Genomic DNA, 18,595 nt, shown 5'->3' with positions numbered 1-18,595 from the left:
AAACCCGTCCATTGCCAGTTTATGTATCTTTTATCTATGTTTTGGAACATGGTGTATCTTGGTATATGATGAAACTTTAACTTCGTTTTGTGTATCTGTATTCCTGTATCTGTGAAAACTGGTAATGAAATGTATAACTTTTCCTTGTTCTCTTCTGATCTAATGACTGTGCAGTGGCCAGCTGTTGCATCCGGATCCGTCTCGAGCTCCTCAAGCCAACGTACCGTCACCGTTTCTCGTCCGGCCTGTGGTGAGACCCCGCCCGACAACCGACCATGCCTTCCTACGGTCCGTCCCTCGAGGACCAGCCCGCCGAGGACTTCCTCCTGGGCAACAAGAAGAAGATGATGGAGATTCGGAACGCCCCCTATGACGTCAAGAAGAGCGTCTGGATCCCGGATAAGAAGGAGATCTTCGTGGAAGCCGAGATCAAGAGCGAGAAGGGGGATCAGGTCACGGTGCAGACCGTGGATGGCAAGGTGAGACAAAACTATTTTGTCTTATACAAAGTGCTAGACATGTAAGTTAAATTGACATAGATATTTTTCATGGAAAGGACCTAAAGGTAGTATGTAAGAGTAAATATAGATAGATACATACATACTCGTACATAGTATCTGATAAATCTATATAGATGAAAAGATAGATAGATAGATAGATAGCATCAGATAATATATATATTAGATAAATAGCATATATATGCATAGATACAAACATATTTTATATTATTAGATAGCTACATAGATACATAGATAGCAAATCAGCTTGGGGTATTTATTACATAATAATGATCCATCTGTGTCCTCGAAATACGTTTACTACATCCGTACAATCTACTTGCTTTAAATATCGGAAACAAAACGTTGTTTTATCTCGTTCTTTCATATTTTTCATCTTTTAGTCCTTGGCCGTGAAGAAGGCTAGGTGTCTTCAGCGGAACCCTCCCAAGTTCGCCTGCGCAGACGACATGGTAAACATGACCTTCATGCACGAGGCGGCTGTTCTCGGCAACCTACGGCAGCGCTACGACCAGATGCTAATCTACGTAAGTCTGCATCACGAGAGCTAGAGAATTAAGTCAACAAGTAATAGTTTCCTTCCCGTACCGACGGTGCATAGGGTGGCGCTTATCTCCGTTTCAATAGCCCTTGGGCCACACACCTTTGTGCAATCACTACATCAGGCCGGGGGCTAGTCTACTGGTAGTGGTGTTTAACTGCTCTTTCCGAATGCTCTTTCCTAACTCCACCCAGGTATAAAATGGGTACCTCACTTAGGTTGGGGAGATAAAAGGTGGTGAAAGGAGTGGGATGGGCGCCACCTTCCAATACCACCCTAGACACAGTGGACAAGCAACAGCCCATTGGCCCTACAGTCTCAAAAAGGATATGGAATTATCTTTACCTTTCCCTATTATTCCTACCGTAGTTGTGTTCATTTGATAAATAACATGTGAATGTGTGGATGTTGCAGACTAGTATATCCCATCTATAGGTTGATAAAGTGTCCGTTAATCTCATGCAATGTTGCTAAAGAGGACGAAAGAGACTCTACATTATAATTGGTTTGAATGCCAAGCTATACATCGTAAATCCCGTATACTCATTACGTTCTGAACACGTGCTTCGTAGACATACTCTGGCCTGTTCTGCGTGGTGATCAACCCTTTCAAGAGGCTGCCCATCTACTCCGAGCAAGTCACGGCCATGTACCAGGGGAAGCGGCGCACGGAGGTCCCGCCGCACCTCTTCTCGGTCTCGGACAACGCCTACCAGAACATGACTCAGGAGAGGATGTGCCAGTCTATCCTCATCACGTGAGCACATATCATAGTTAACATTATCCTGTGCTACAAATAGATACAGCTCTTGGTGGTAAATGTGCACGCCATTATCTTGTCTTTTGTGCCAAGAAAATATATATCGTATGTGCCAAGAAACTGTTGAAGATGAATTCCACTTTCCATTGACATGTCAGGTCGTCATCAAGAAAATATTTCATTGGCTTACCTGTCAAGAAACCATTGAAGATGAATTCCAGTTTCTACTTACAATTCTATCCCCACAAAAGAGATTGAGCTATACATAGTGTATTTTGATCAACATGTTTATACTTTATCACGTTCCTGTTCCCTATAAATAGAAGAGCGTAGATGTTAAACAGTCAAACGAATCATTTGGCAAAAGTCCTAGTTCCTGATTACCGCGACGCTTTCCATCTGATTTACCACTAAAAACATAAATGTAAACATAAAGTTATCCGGGAACATGTCTTGAGTACACCGTTTATGCCTCACACTTAGCGGTGAGTCTGGTGCTGGGAAGACTGAGAACACGAAGAAGGTTATCGCCTACTTCGCCTTCGTTGGCGCTTCTGGCGGTGAGCAGAAAGACCCTAAGGTACGTCTGGACAGAACAAAAATGAACACGTTGCGTACTACAATGTACAAAGAATAAAGTTACTGTATAAGTTTCTAATGCATTGATTGTAACAGAAATGTTCTCTCTTATCTTGAAACTGTAGCCTATCCTGGTATTTTAGTTGCAGGCATGGGAATACCAAATTGAGTTTCAATTCAATTCTTTATCCATGCATCTACATTGCTGACACATATGTACGTTTATATGTATATAATCCTGATATGACATTTGGCCGTCATTGCGTACCTGATGCTAGCGCTATTGTCTGATTGTTTAGTTTGATTGACTGGTGAGGAAAAGATCTCTGAAGTATTTTTGCTCTTTCTTCGTGTGCTCGTTATTGAGTATACGTCCAGTATGTCTATATATTATGTACATTTACCTGATGTCATGTAAGAACGAACAAATGGACAAAGTATGTACTCATGTTTCAAAATGTTTCAAAAAGAGAGAATGAACTACTAGGTGATAAACAGTAGTTTAGCAATAGTCCACAGTTTTTAGTTTTTTGTTAGTTTTCAATTTTAGAATGTGGCATTGTAGCATGTTTTGCATTGTGCTTCTTATAGACCACGTGTGGTCATCTGGGCATTTAGCCCTTCTGGGCAGGAATATGCAATAAAGACTATTACTATATGCACTATGTTTTGAGTGTGTGATTAAAAATATCATGATTCTACAGGGTTCCCTGGAGGAGCAGATCGTGCAGACCAACCCTGTGCTGGAGACTTTCGGGAACGCCAAGACCGTCAGGAACAACAACTCCTCCCGCTTCGGGAAGTTCATCAGGATCCACTTCGACAAGCGGGCGAAACTGGCTGGAGGCGACATCGAGACGTGTAAGTGTTCATAGAATAGGTTTTATTACTACTTGATGTATTGCACTTCGTTTAGATAATTGTGAGGCCATCTGACGATGTTAGGGTTTTAAGGAACGATCACTTAACATACAGCAATCGTATCAGAACTTTGGCAATTAAATCTAACTACACCCTCGAGCTCTACCCATGCCAAAACAATCGTTTGGAGAAATTTGCAGATTGAAGTACAAAAACACAGAAAATAGAAGTTAACGACTGCAGATTACCGGTAATGCACACTATTTGCATTTTTTGTAGAAAATTGTAATGCTTGATACTTTCCCAAAGCTCATAACTAACATGCTATCACCGCTATAATGCAACAATCACTTAACCTTTAACCAGTCGCGACTTAATATAGATTATTCTGAAGGACAGGAAAAATGTGACATGTTTAAAGAATATGATAGCTGAAATCGTTAACATATGCACCACAGACCTGCTGGAGAAGTCTCGTGTGATTGATCAGCTTCCTGGAATGGAGAGGAGCTACCACATCTTCTTCCAGATGATGTCCAACGGCATTCCCGGAACCACTGGTGAGTCATCTAGATTTGCAAGTTTAATACTTCTGTGTAATGTGACTGTCTGAAAAAATTGTTATAAAATTCAGAGTTATATATCCTGTCACACATACCACAGTATCCATAGTCATTTTAATTCAGTAAAGTGGCTGGTTTCCACTTGCTTGTGTGTCCGTAGCTACAGATTTGAATGTAGTCGAGTGGCTGGTTTCCACTTGCTAAGGATGTATTGGACGCTGACAGGAATTTGAGTCAAATCAGGTCCCCATAAGGTCCCAGGATCGTTTTTCTCTGTCTTCCATTCCGTGCTATATGCATGCCTGATGTCGTATGAGGAGAATATGCATAGAATTAGTGAAATAAACAAGAAATTTCAGAGAGGTACATTGACCTTTTTTTTCGACAATGGATTCCACGGCCGGTGTCGATTAAAGAAGTAGATAATTCCTTCGACATGTCGTTTTCCCTCCTGTAGATAAGTACCTGATGTCTACCGACGCGTCCGTCTACAAGTTCATCCGGGAGGGCGTGTACACGGTGCAGAACCTGGACGACGCAGAGGAGTTCCGAGCCACGGATGAAGGCTTCGACATCCTGAACTTCTCCGCCGAGGAAAAGGACAACATCTACAGGATCGCGTCAGGCATTCTGTGGCTGGGAAACACCGAGTTCGCCGACAGGAAAGATCACGCCGATGTTGAAAACCAAGAAGGTAAAAGGTCTAGTTCTTAAGAGGGTGACAAGACACAATGCAATCACAATTGTTATAAGGGTTTTACTTTCTGGTAGATTATGTACGGTACCTACAAAACATAACAACGTACTAGATACCTGACTTTATTCTTGAGATGTATATACTGTGTTGATTGTCATAATTACATTGAGAGTAACGAAGTAGAACATTTGCTTGCTTGAAGCTCCTGCCACAAACTCGGAACGACGTTATTTGCACCCGAGCACTCCCCTACCAAGGTCGACGCCGGGTTGGGAGTAGCATGGAATCCATTGTTTTATTGTTTATTGTTTTATTGTTTATTGTTTCTTCGCATATGTACAATACAATATAAAAACAAAGAGAAATAGAGTAAAGAATACATGCAGGAGAGGCCAGAAGCCTATACGGCTTTTCGGGGGCCTCCCCTAAACTACTCAAATGGGATTTTTACAAAATTATATATCATCGAAACTAAGAAAAACTAACAAAACAAGAAATTGGAATTTTAACATAAATCAATGAAACAAATGAAAAGAAGAGGAACTACAAAGTAAATTTTGAGTTGTAAACATAATAAGTATTATAATGAATAACAATTTATCAAGAAATAGGTCAAAATTATACAAAAATAACAATCATATGAATTATTTTGTCATCAGATACCAAAGGAAAAGTGGAAAACAAGGAAAACAAACAAATCAGGAGAAAGTAATACTTGGATGTTCTATGATATCTATCTTTAAAAGTTTTTTGAAACTAGGTAAAGACGAGCAGGACTGTAGAATTTGGCTGAGATTGTTCCATACGGTGGGGCCTCTAAACATTATTGTATGTTGTTTTTGAGTAGTTTTTGTCATAATTGATCTTAAAAGATTATGTTGTCTCGTATAGTGGTGATGGATATCTGAGTTGAAATTTAAAAGACCTTTGTATTGTTCAGGTAGGGAAGAGCTATTATGGACAATTTTATGGACAAATAAGGCAATTTGAAATTTATTAATGTCAAATACAGTCATAACATTTAAATCACGAAACAGAGCTGCTGTGTGTGCTGTGAATGACGCATTGGCTGCTATTCGTACAAAGCGCTTTTGAAGGAGGTAAACAGGATTGATGGATGTTGTGTACGTACTACCCCAAATTATGTTGCAATAAGTTAGATAAGGGTAAATCAAACTGTAATAAAGAACCATAAATATGTTTCGTGACAGCAAAGATTTGACTTTTCTAATGATGCCTATGTTTTTGGAAATTTTTTTGCAAACAAAATTAATTTGGTTCTTCCATGAAAGTTTCTCGTCTATAATTACGCCTAAAAAACGGGTGTGACTTACTTGATTGATAGCATTGTCATTAATATAGATCCTAGCCTTTTCTTTATCGTATTTCTTGTTCCTTCCTACAAAGATAATAAAATTAGTTTTTTTCACGTTAAGGGACAATTTATTTGCCTTAAACCATTGATTTATCTTATACAATTCATTATTCATAGATGTTACTAACGTGTCAAAATTTTTGTGGGACATAAATAAGTTTGTATCATCTGCAAATAACAGAGCAAATAATTTATTTGATACTGATGCCAAGTCGTTAACATAAATTAAAAACAAGAGGGGACCAAGAATGGATCCTTGTGGTACGCCACATGTTAAGACATTTTGGGAGGAAATATTATTAATCCATCTTATTCTAGCTGCAGTTCGCTTCTCTGATTGTATCCAATCAGAATATGACTTTCCCGATTTTGATTTTTCTGAATGGCTTGTGCAGATTCGTAGGCGTGTGACAGGGGCGTAACTCCCAACCATGGTCTTGAGAAGGTCAGGAGGTCATGGTCGGCTATGTGTGACAGGGGCATAACGTATGTGTTCGAATTTTACAGTTCTGGACAAGGCAGCTCAGCTCTTTGGCGTCGATGGCTTTGAACTTGCCAACGCCATCACGAAGCCCAGAGTCAAGGTCGGTGCCGAGTTCGTGACGAAGAGTCAGAATGCGGCCCAGTGCAACAATACCATCGGGGCGCTGGGCAAAGCCAACTACGGCTACCTCTTCAAGTTCCTCGTGGCCAAGTGCAACGAAACGCTGGAGACCGGCATAGAGCGAGTTCTGTTCATCGGTGTGTTGGACATTGCTGGCTTCGAGATCTTCGAGGTATGAAATATGAGTTGTCATAATTAATGCCTTGAAACAAAATACCCCTGCCCCTTCAACTTCCGTCATTTCATGTAAAGCTCAGGGGATCTATCACATGAGGTTGATTCCACGTCCAGTTGATAAAACAAATGAATAAGGCCCCCACTCCACTAGACGGTGATCGCGCTACGACCTCGCTGCGACCTAAATTGGATCTGTGAAACCCTTGATTGCATAATTGGATTATCATGTTAAATGAAAACGTATCACTGAAAAGACAACAAAACACACAAAGCGTAAGAAGATGACTTTTTCAATCTATGAAAGTTTTTTGCTGAGCGCTCTATTCACATTTCAGGTCGCACTGCGGTCGCAGCGAGGTCACCGCACTACCGGAATGGGCGTATAAAAGAAACGATCGTTTTATCTTTGGAATAGTGGCTTTTGAAGTTATTTACAATCAAAGCCGTACGACGATACATAAAATGATTTCAAGGTCAGAAAAAAATGTCTTTTTTGTTTACAGTTGAATAGCTTTGACCAGCTGGCCATCAACTACACCAACGAGAAGCTGCAGCAGTTCTTCAACCACCACATGTTCGTTAATGAGCAGGATGAGTACAAGGCGGAGCAGATAGAGTGGACCTTCGTGGATTTCGGAATGGACTTGCAGGCCTGTCTGGATCTTCTGGAGAAGGTAACTTATGTTTCTGTCTTTAAATTTGAGACTCCGGGGCTAGGTGTGACAGGCCGTTCAGTACAATGTAATATACATGTAAAAAAACTGATGCCGCCTGCCTACGAAGCTGGTGTGTTACGCAGAAGGGTGGTTATACTTGCTATTCAGACACAGATACAGAAGTGCTCAACAATTTGTATGGGTCAATTTTACTGCATTCCTACATTTCTAACTGGAGGAGAAAAGATTAAATGTTTATCGTCGTCTTTTGTTTGGAAATCCCTGCTTTCGAAATAACATGATCTCATATACCTGCACACATTTTCACACATGCCAGTTAACGATTGTTTTCGATTATGAATAGTGAGACATGACGCAGTAGAGAAAATTGGGGGGGGGGAGGTCATCAATTGTGTACCCTTAAAAAGGACCAATGGTAAGCATGGTAGACACAATATCTAGATTGATTCAGCTATCTTGCAAGATATATCTTATTGTTTTATTACAGCCTCTCGGTATCCTGTCCACGTTGGAGGAGGAGTGCATTGTACCAAAAGCCACCGACAAAACGTTCATAGAAAAGCTAAGCGCGAAACATCTGGGAAAGAACCCCAAGTTCACCAAGCCAAAGGCCAGCAAGAAGAAGTACCCGGCCCACTTCGAGCTGGGCCACTACGCCGGCCCGGTGGCCTACAACATCACCGGGTGGCTGGAGAAGAACAAGGACCCAGTCAACGAGACTGCTGTCATGGTGTTGAAGAGAGGAAAGGTCCCTCTTCTGCCAACCATATGGAAGGAATACACCACACAAGAAGAACAAGCAGGTATACGGGAAATGGAAAGCTATTAATTTCCTTAGTCTCCAAGCAGATTCCGCGGTGGCATATGGCAGTATCCATTGGCTAAACAGTTGGACTTGCAATTGGATACTGTTTGGCCAATGGATACTGTCCTCTGCCCCCGGTACACCATAGGATCTGCTTCTAGATTATATTTCCTACTTACACTCTTAAATGTTCTTAGACGTGATCTCTACTACGTACGTAGTCTAGTGGTTAGCGACCCTACCTCTTGACCAAGGGTTTGGGCGTTCGATTCTCAGCTGTTGTCACCTGATATGCACTCTTAGGATTGGACCTTAACCTACGGTCCACTGTTTATTGAACTTTCAAAACAGCTAGGTGATTTTATTTGGTGCAATGAACCTGTAAATGTTGGACATAGCGTCTGTTGTGTCTGTCAAGACCAGCGGATCAGTGAGCTAAACTAGTACTTGATTTGTGATCAGTTTCACTTACTTTGAATATGCATCTTTCATTGAACATCAGGTGAAAAGCAAGTTGGCGGGGGCAAGAAGAAAAAGGGCGGTTCTTTCCAGACGGTGTCGGCTATTCATAGGGTACGTGATCATCTTCCAGACTTGTCAACTTTTACCAACAAAAATTAATGAAATAAAGATGAAAAGTAAAGGAGGATATGAAGTTAACTATTATATAAGATAAAGGTTTAATGTACATTTCTAAGATATTGTATTGATGAATAAGAATTTACTTTATTAAATGTTTCAACGTTTGCAGACAAGAAGGGGAACAAATTAATTAACATAACTCAATGATACAACATTTGGAGTCAACATTTAGACTAGAGTAGTTACATGTTATATTGTTCTTCGTTGTTCGTTGGTGGCCCTGTTAGCTGCAATAACGCTTCGGTATATTATTTGCAAATTTTGAACAATATAATTATTATTTTAGAATAAAAAATATCAATCTGCAGGGATATTGGAGTTTTCTTTTTTCACAACCAGTAATTTACCACCTGCTGACGTTACGGGGTCTATCAGACACCTTCTTCAGAGCTTCTGACTGGAGTACTGCTTCTCGCCGCTACGAGCAGGTGATGTAGGTGGCGCTTTTGCGGCGAGAACACGATCCCAAATGGGGTTTAATAAGCTTGTATCCCCCCTTGTCCCGGTTCATCACATCCCGGACACCTAAACGTCAGTAACTGAGGAATTATTGTGAAAAAAGAACACTCCAATATCATATATTCTACTCACTTGATGAAATTATTTTCCGAAATCACTCCGCAGGGTCAGTTATCGGAGCTGATGACCAACCTCCACTCGACGTACCCCCACTTCGTCCGCTGCATCATCCCCAACGAGATCAAGACTGGCGGCATCATCGACGGACCCCTCGTCTACAACCAGCTGACGTGTAACGGTGTACTGGAGGGCATCCGTATCTGCCAGAAAGGATTTCCCAACAGGAATTTTTATGGCGACTTCCTGCAGAGGTACGTGTGATTTTATTGAAGAAATACTTTTCGTCAAAGATATCTAGAACGTATAAGATGTAAAGTGTTATTATGAGAATGAAAATAGTGAACGTCATCTTTTGCTTCCGTTTTAGCAACGTTATATGGTTATACAAAAAATGGTTATTATGTACATTTGTCGCGAAATATTTGTCTATTCTTAATAGCTACAATATAATGTACCTGTATCTGTATATAATATAACCGTTTTAGCAGCTCCAGCTATCATACTAATGATGCAGAATAGGGTTACGTATTTACTGATCCAGCTATATATATGAACAGGGGGAAAACAAAAATAGTGAGCATATTAAGTTGTACATTGTATTACCATTACATCTTTAGATCTATAGTTCCCATGTCTCCTCCCTCTTCTTGGAACAAGAGTTTTACTATGACACCCTCCCCCCACACACCCTACATTGTCAATGTTAAATATTACCTTGGCCTTCGCCAGGTACTCTGTTTGTGCTGCCTCCGTCTTTGCTGACGGAGAGTTCATGGAGGGAAAGGAAGCCACCAAGCGTATCCTGGAGACTATAAAGTTGGACACCAAACGCTACGCCCTTGGCTTGAACAAGGTGTTCTTCAAAGCCGGTACTCTGGCTGTTCTGGAGGAGATCCGAGACGATAAAATCACCGAAATCTTCACCATGATGCAGTCTCGTGTTCGGCAAATGTTACAGAGAAAAATCTTCTTGAAGCTGTTTGGTGCAAGGTGAGTCAATATAATTTTTTTCGCTCATTTCAAATATCGTAAGGAGATTTTATCCATTTTCTAGCACATGTTGTCTCCTTTGTCCACAGGTTGTATGTATGTTCAAGTCGTTATGGATATTTTGTTTCTATATATGGCGGTTTACTCTTTTACATTATCGAAACAAAAATCATTGCTTTTAACGATTTAAGATCGGTTTAAGATGAGTGTAAATCTTAAACAACTAGAGGTCCTGTGCCGAAAATGGAACATCCTGGAGAGAGATGTCTACAGCCGCTAAGTGTCAGGAGTTGATGCCGGCGGATGATTGATCCATTTCTTGATTTGTTTGTTGATTGATTAATTGATTGATTTATCCGTTCATTGCCTGTTTGCTTGATTGATTGACCTAGCTGATTGATTGATTAATTGATTGATTGATTGACTCTTAAACAGGGCTGCAGTGAGGATTCTCCAGAACAACATCCGTGCGTGGTTCCGCCTGCGTCACGACTGGTGGATAAAGATGTACAACGCGATCAAGCCGAAGCTGACGGGAGGAATGGCCGAGGAGCTGCTCAAGGAGACCACGGTCAAACTCGGCAAGATGGAGAAGCACCACGAGGAGATATCGAAGAGAAGAATTGAAATGGAAGCCAAGCTGAACAACATGATGGCCCAGAAAAAGGACATTCAGAATGCCCTTGAAACCGTGAGTTTGACTTATTGTCTAAGTTTAGCAATTGGGAAAGTGTCGATAAAGAAGTACTCTTGTCGTGTCGTTGACTGCAGTATGATGTTGATGATGTCAATCCGTGTTGATCCTGTTACTCTAAAATCAACGTTCTCAATGGGATTATTGTATAATGACATTAGAATTGTGTAACCATTGATAAAGCGGTTGTCGTAGCAAGGCTAAAACAATCTATGAAGACAACGGATGATAGGTCAGTGCAAATATCACAATTCTGTATCTGTATAGCCGGTACAACTACCATTTGGTGTAACGCACCACCTTCGCATGCACGCGTTGTGGCAGCAGGTGGTTATATTACACTAAACGACCTGTCCTACCTAACCTTTGCACATAACTGCAAGCGTACGCGTTGTTTAAAGCAATTTTATCGTCTTCACGTATCTAGGAAACAGCGGTGGTAGGTGAAGCTCAGGATCGAGTTGGAAACCTGCTGAAGGAGAAAGCCGAACTTGACGCGCAGCTGTCAGAAGTGGAGGAACACCTGGAAGATGTTGCTGACCAAAACAGGCATCTGGAGTCCAAGAAAATGAAGGTGAAAGTCTTGCATTCATACAAATACTTGAACTGTTTCTCGTCAGTGCATTACTCTATACGTCTAGAACTTTGACACTTTCATAGCATGATTATATACAATATGGACAATGAGGCGCTTGAGTTGAGATACAATGCTATGACGTACAGCTAATGAATGTCCATAGAACATGGCGGTGCTGATGATAACGTACCAGAATACGTATCTACACAGCGGCATGATCCACGTAAACATACATCGTATACTATCTTATAGTGTTTGCACTATACTCTAAGGGAAAAAAATATGCCAACTTTCACTTTGATACCATGTATGTCTGATAGTACTTCTCAATGTTTACAGATTTATCATGGCTTTAATTACGTAATCTGTGTCTTTGTCAATTTTGTGTGACCCATACCCCCTCCATCATGACCGCTTTGAGTTTCTCATTAGTGCACAAATTTTAGTTCCAGACAAACAAATAAGCCAACAAAGAAACAAAGAAACACTGTGCTAAATGCTTGTTATTTGTTTGACATTTGCAGGCGGAGCAGGAGCATGACGAGCTGAAGCGTGAACTTGAAGCTATAACACTCAAGCTGTCCAAGAGGGAGAAGGACAAGCAGGAAGTCGAGGACAAACTTCGCGCCATGATGGAGGAAGTCGCAGTCAATGATGAACTCATCTCCAAGCTCAGCAGAGAGAAGAAGAAACTTGATGAACTGAATGCCGTAAGCCCCGAGCGTCATTACAATATCTATGTTTACTCTGTATTTGTATCTATATAGCCGGTATAACCGCCTTCGGGATTCAGCGTAACACACAAGCTTTGCAGGCACGCGGCGCAGCAGCTGATGAAATAACACTAAACGCCCTGCCACATCTATGCCTTGTACATCTAGCTGCAAGCCACTAAGCGTTCTTTAAGCAATCTAGTAAGGATGGCGTTACTATATACAATGTACTTGGTCGTAACGAGTTGCACTGTACGATATCCTTTTACTTATCCTTACCAGACGATATTCACGTTATATCATGTTTCTCAAATGTACTTGAGCGAATGTTGGAGTTGTTCAGTATAAACCTATTGTCAGGGACAGATGACATAAAGATGTGGTTTACCTACATGTGCATTGAAAGATCTGATTGCCTACCTTCCAGCAAACACTGGATGATCTCCAGTCGGAGGAGGACAAGGTGCAAAACCTGACCAAACTGAAGGTCAAGTTGGATCAGACTCTAGATGACGTAAGTGCAACACCGTATGAAATTGTTTCCAAACATTTCATAAATAGTTCTTATTTTTTGGAATGAGTCAATGGACGTTCCTTTACTTATTATGTCATTTCTGTTTCCTTCTAAAGAGAATAGCGCAGATATTAGACTCTTTATATCCTCTTAGCAATTTTCCACACATTCTATAAGTTACAATTGCTTTACAATAGAATTTTATCGATTGATTGATTAATTGTTTGATTTTCTGTGCAGTTGGAAGACAACCTTGAACACGAAAAGAAGATCCGGGGTGATGTAGATCGCGTCAAGAGGAAACTAGAGAATGACTTGAAGAACGCCCTGGACCTGGTGGGAGAAACAGAAAGATACAAGGTTGAATTGGAAGAAAAACTGAAGAAGTAAGTAAATATTGTGATAGATGAACGTGGCCGATAACTGAATCTTATTCCTATGGGAATGGGTTTTTTGACTTAATCCAAGATCTATTTGGACGGGCTAGTTAGCTTGACTTTTGCAGATCTGCACACAAATGTATCAACAATCATACGAAGCTGTGAGGCCTATGTGATAAATGACGATGTACTTTAACTGCAGACGAGAGTTCGAGATCAACGCTCTGAACACCAAGGTGGAAGACGAAGCCGGCCAGGCTCAACAAATGCAGAAAAAGACCAAAGAGCTGCAGGGCAGGATTGAGGAGTTAGAAGAGGAGCTGGAAACAGAAAGAGCAGCTCGTGCAAAGGTTTGACCTAGCCGCCTTAAAAGATTTAATGCAAGATTAGCTTTAAAATTGTTATAACAATAGATACTATAAAACAATAAACTTTATATTATACTATAAAACAATAAAGAAACACTAAAAGTAGACAACGTCGTTTCTAATAGTTATAAGCATCGTTACCCTCATCAAAGACATTTTGAGCGGCTTTTGCTACTCAACCAGTTTGATACCTGGTACTGGATCTCTATCTTTAGCTTGAGAGGCAAAGGGCGGAGTTGTCGCGAGAGCTTGAAGACATCGGCGAGAAACTTGAGGAGTCCAGCGGAGCCACCGCAGCTCAGGTCGAACAGAACAAGAAGCGGGAGGCTGAGCTGCAGAAGGTCAGGCGCGAACTGGAGGAGGCCACCATCGGCCACGAGGCAGCCACGGCCAGTCTGAGGAAGAAACACAACGACACCGTAGCGGACATGACCGAGCAAGTGGAAAGTCTCCAGCGCATCAGGGTCAAACTAGAGAAGGAGAAGAACAACCTCCGCGTGGAGGTAGATGACCTGGCCTCACACATGGAACAGGTCACCAAAGGTAGGGTCCAAGCCGAGAAGGCCAACAAACAGCTGGAAGATCACCTGGTTGATGCAAATCAGAAGGTAGAAGAAAACCAACGAGTCATTCAAGAGTTGTCATCGCTGAAGACGAGGTTAACGTCGGAGAACAACGATTTACAGCGGCAGCTGGAAGAGTCGGAGGCCTCAGGCAATCAGCTGAGCCGCACGAAGAGCATGCTGACTCAGCAGATGGAGGAGGTCAAACGGCAGCTCGAGGAGGAGACCAAGGGGAAGAACTCACTGGCTCACCAACTCCGCGCCATTCAGCAAGACTGCGACAATCTGAGGGAGTCCCTGGAGGAGGAACAGGAGAGCAAGTCCGAGATACAGCGCAACCTGGTCAAGGCAACGGCAGAGGTGGCGGCCTGGCGCAGCAAATACGAGACGGACGCCATCCAGAGGACGGAGGAGCTGGAAGAGGCGAAGAAAAAGCTGGCTGCTCGCCTGCAGGATGCAGAGGAGCTTGTGGAGTCCGCCAACGCCAAGTGTGCCAGTCTGGAGAAGACCAAAAACAGGCTGGCAGGAGAGGTGGAGGATCTGCTGCTGGACGTGGAAAAGGCCAACACGTCAGCTGCTCAGCTGGAGAAGAGGCAGCGTCTACTTGACAAACAAGTGGTCGAGTGGAAGAACAAGTGCGAAGCCCTGCAGGCCGAGCTTGAAGCGGCGCAGAAGGAAAGTCGCGCTTACCAGACGGAACTGCTCAAGCTTAAGAACGTCTATGATGAGGGAGTAGAAGCGCTGGAAGCCATCAAGAAAGAGAACAAAATATTACAAGGTTAGTCTTTGTCTATAAGATTCCTCTGGTCAAATGAGCTTTTATTTCAGCCAATAGAAACCAAGTGAAACAGTAATACACCAAAATCCCTGGCGAGGCTAGCCATCGCTTTCATTGACGTTAAATTATAATTTCAATTTCCAATATATTCTAACTACTGTAGGATTTTCTCTTTGCACTGTACTTGCCATCAGGTACGTTAAAACTGTTATGATGATTACTCTTATAAAACTCATTTAACAAATAATCACTTTCCTGGTCATGTGAAGGTGAGATAAACGATCTGAATGACCAGCTAGCGGAACACGCGAAGAACATCCACGAGCTCACAAAGGCCAAGAAACGTCTGGAGGTGGAGAGAGACGAAACCCAGAACGCTCTGGACGAGGCGGAGGGAGCTCTGGAGATAGAACACGGCAAGGTGGTGCGTGTACAGCTGGAGCTTGCGCAGCTGAAGGGTGACGTAGACAAGAAGATGGCTGAAAAGGAGGAAGAATTTGAGGCTACCAGGTAAGAGTTTTTTTTCCATTATTGATAACCTAATGTCGACTGTTAAACCTGACGGTACTGGCGCTGTAAAAAACAACAACTGTACACTGCTTTTCTTACTAGGGGTGAACGAACTAATGAATGAATGTATGTTTTCATGAACATCATGGTTAGGTATGACATGTATGTGACAGCCACGAGCTGAAATTCAAACTTTTACAAGCTACTTTAAACCGACTGATGGCTCGTTAGGCAGTTTGCAATTTAGCATTAATACTGATCAACCACATTGGCCATATTTGTATTCTAAAATCAAAATTACTTAAAGGATGTGGTGAAAGAGAAAATGCAGTGAAGGAGAGAGGTATACCAGAGGTATGTGGTGAAAGAGAAAATGCTTGGAAAATGATTAAGGCATATGTTTTCCCCAAAATCACAGGAAGAACCATGCTCGTGCCATCGACCTTGTCCAAGCGCAGATAGAAGTTGAGTCCAAGGGAAAAGTCGACGCGACGCGAGTGCGTAAGCACCTGGAGAGTCACCTGAACGACATCGAGTTTCAGCTGGAATCGGCAAACAGGGCCAACGCCGAGGCCAGGAAGACCATCGCCAAACTCTACAACCAGATCCAAGAGATGCAAGTGCAGATCGACGATGAGCAGCGGCAACGGGACGAGATCCGCGAGCAGTACAACATCGCAGAGCGCAGGAACCAGGCGCTCCTAGCGGAGATCGACGAGGTCAGGTCTCATCTGGATACGGCGGAGAGATCTCGAAAGACTGCCGAAGCTTTGCTGGCGGAAAGCAACGAACGCCTGGGTGAACTGAGCACGCAGAACTCTGCTCTGGCTGGGCACAAGCGTAAGCTGGATGGAGATCTGGCGTCTATCCAGTCTGAGCTGGAAGAGACCATCAGCGAACACAAACAGACTCAAGAAAGAGCCAAGCGTGCCATGTCTGAGGTGAGTGACTTGTGTTTCTACTACACAGATAATTTTACTGTAGTATAGACAAACCTGTACAAGTGACCATCTGAACATAAGGGGCACCAGGCCAGTGTGACCAATTTTAGTGGTCCCTCATATAATTTTTCCTTTCGGAGCGAGAATTAACCAAGCATCCTATTTATAGTGACCACCTTGTCCACGTAGTCTAGCCTATCGGTCTCTTGAGTGGTCTTCAGTGGTCTTGAGCTGTATCGATTGTACGTTGAAACTTTCGTTTCATCTTTTTCTGGACATATCTGTCAATATATATGTGTGCCAATTATGAATATCATCTATCATGTCATAGACTGCAAGGATGGCGGAGGACCTTCGTGCGGAGCAGGAGCACTCCATGACAGCAGACAAGACTAAACGGAACTTGGACGCCAACTGTAAAGACTTACAGCGTCGCCTTGAAGAGGCGGAGGCCATCGCTCTTAAAGGTGGCAAGCGAGCCATACAAAAGCTGGAGATGCGGGTATGTGACACCATGCAAATAACCAAAACATATATCGGTATCTGGTATATTTTGCGAAAACGGACAGGCATAACCATTTATCTTTTTCAACAGTTGATCTGGGTGTATCTAATTCGAAAGTGGACTTTCTCTTCAGCTGATTACCATAAACTAACCATACGCTCGTCAACATTGGGCTTTTTTATCGTAGGTATAGTTGTGCCTCCTTGTACTTTGTCTGCGTATTGACTAAATGCTTGTGATAACATTGGCTTTACATTCGGAAGGTTTGAGGTTCTAATTTCACTCAATTCATACCAGAGATTTGTAAAATGGTAAACATACTTTCTTTGCTTAGCACTCAGCACTTATGAGAAACAGTACGGAAGTTAATCACATTCCCGGCCATACGAGTGGACTAGCCCCCTACTAAAGTGGCCTGTGCGGCCCAAGGGCTGTAAAAACGGAGATGGGCACCGCCCCTATACTTGTACTCCAAAAACTGTAGGGAGGATCTTAACTTGGAAAGCTTTGTATCTTCATATAGAAATAGTGAGCTTGATTTGAATATTTTCTGTGTTCAGATCCGTGACTTGGAGACTCTGATCGACGAGAGCCGCCGTTATCATCAGGAGGATCTGAAGCAGCTGAGGAAGAACGAGCGCCGTCTCAAGGAGATGACCTTCCAGGCCGACGAGGACCGCAAGAACCAGGAACGTCTTCAGGAGCTGGTGGAGAAGCTGCAGCTGAAGATCAAGACATTCAAGCGCCAGGCAGAGGAGGCTGTAAGTATGGCTAAATGAAGACTTCGTTTTTTGCCTTTTTGGGTGCGTGTGTAACGGTGATGTGTCCGTAATTATTGGAATACGCCATCAGGAGAGTGACAAAAAGTGAGTTAGTCGGAAGATGGCCGCAAAGGTCAAACTTGACGGGGTGGCAGAAAAAAAGAATTTAGAGGAGGTAGAACTAGAAATGTTACAGTAGTTGCAATTGTTTATGCATTTGCCTTCAACATTTTATTCTTTTACCACCCTTTCGCCCATGGTATCTACATGTATCAATACAATAGTTACCATCGCGTTGACCGTTATTCATTTCTTCATTTGTCTCCACAGGAGGAGCAGGCTAACGGCAACAACGCTAAGTGGCGCAAGACCCAGCACGAGTTCGAGGACAACCTGGAGCGCGCCGAGATCGCCGAGTCTTCCCTTAACAAGATCAAGTCCAAGACCCGTTAACATGAGTCTAAGAGTCTTTCCTAGACAAGATCAAATCCAAGACCCGTTAATATTAGTCTCAGAAGCGTCCTTAAGCCCCTATCTCACTGATGATACGGCACGTTGGTGACCTTGTTGCGACCGAGCGATTTGACAGAGCTTTCAACGAATTTTATCGATACAAAATAATATTTTTACGTTTAGTGTGTTTTGTTGTTTTTCTAGTCATACTTATACGTTTTGCATGATGAAGTGAATGATAAAATGAATCCAAGTTAGGACGCAGCTAGGCCGCCAACGTGTCGCGGGTCCAGTGAGATATAGGAAGCTTACTTTGTGCGTGCTCATATCATACGTATGGTATACTGTATATGTGTAATGGTTGCTGCTGACGAAGAGCTGGAAACTTGCCACGAAAGAAATGCTTGAAAGTGCGATGAAAGAGATACTTGTATCACTTCAAGTTCGAAATAAAATGTGACATTGTCCAG

General features: G+C 42.5%; 1 protein-coding gene across 1 annotated transcript; it reads left to right on the top strand.

Moving 5' to 3' along the window:
• The first annotated feature begins 201 nt into the window (after nt 1–201).
• LOC136428872 (myosin-16-like) lies at nt 202–18,592 on the top strand. The gene is made up of 25 exons (XM_066418681.1): nt 202–479; nt 902–1,045; nt 1,632–1,816; nt 2,303–2,399; nt 3,103–3,259; nt 3,718–3,819; nt 4,280–4,516; nt 6,402–6,670; nt 7,179–7,349; nt 7,840–8,155; nt 8,660–8,730; nt 9,424–9,629; nt 10,108–10,368; nt 10,804–11,059; nt 11,490–11,636; nt 12,164–12,349; nt 12,780–12,866; nt 13,107–13,252; nt 13,449–13,596; nt 13,830–14,955; nt 15,225–15,465; nt 15,884–16,406; nt 16,738–16,908; nt 17,472–17,672; nt 18,003–18,592. The coding sequence occupies exons 1-25, from the start codon at nt 276–278 to the stop codon at nt 18,123–18,125; spliced, it is 5,775 nt and encodes a 1,924-aa protein (XP_066274778.1). The 5' UTR covers nt 202–275; the 3' UTR covers nt 18,126–18,592.
• The last annotated feature ends 3 nt before the right edge of the window (nt 18,593–18,595 follow it).

This window comes from Branchiostoma lanceolatum, chromosome 2, assembly GCF_035083965.1.
Source record: "Branchiostoma lanceolatum isolate klBraLanc5 chromosome 2, klBraLanc5.hap2, whole genome shotgun sequence".
Classification (NCBI taxonomy): domain Eukaryota; kingdom Metazoa; phylum Chordata; class Leptocardii; order Amphioxiformes; family Branchiostomatidae; genus Branchiostoma; species Branchiostoma lanceolatum.
This window is presented reverse-complemented; position numbering and strand designations above follow the sequence as displayed.

Bases quoted from the DNA above. Each gene is read 5' to 3' on its own strand.
- LOC136428872 (XM_066418681.1), top strand. From the start codon at position 276: ATGCCTTCCTACGGTCCGTCCCTCGAGGACCAGCCCGCCGAGGACTTC. The intron at 8,156-8,659 runs GTATACGGGAAA...ATTGAACATCAG, and splicing joins CACACAAGAAGAACAAGCAG to GTGAAAAGCAAGTTGGCGGG. The intron at 11,060-11,489 runs GTGAGTTTGACT...TCACGTATCTAG, and splicing joins TTCAGAATGCCCTTGAAACC to GAAACAGCGGTGGTAGGTGA.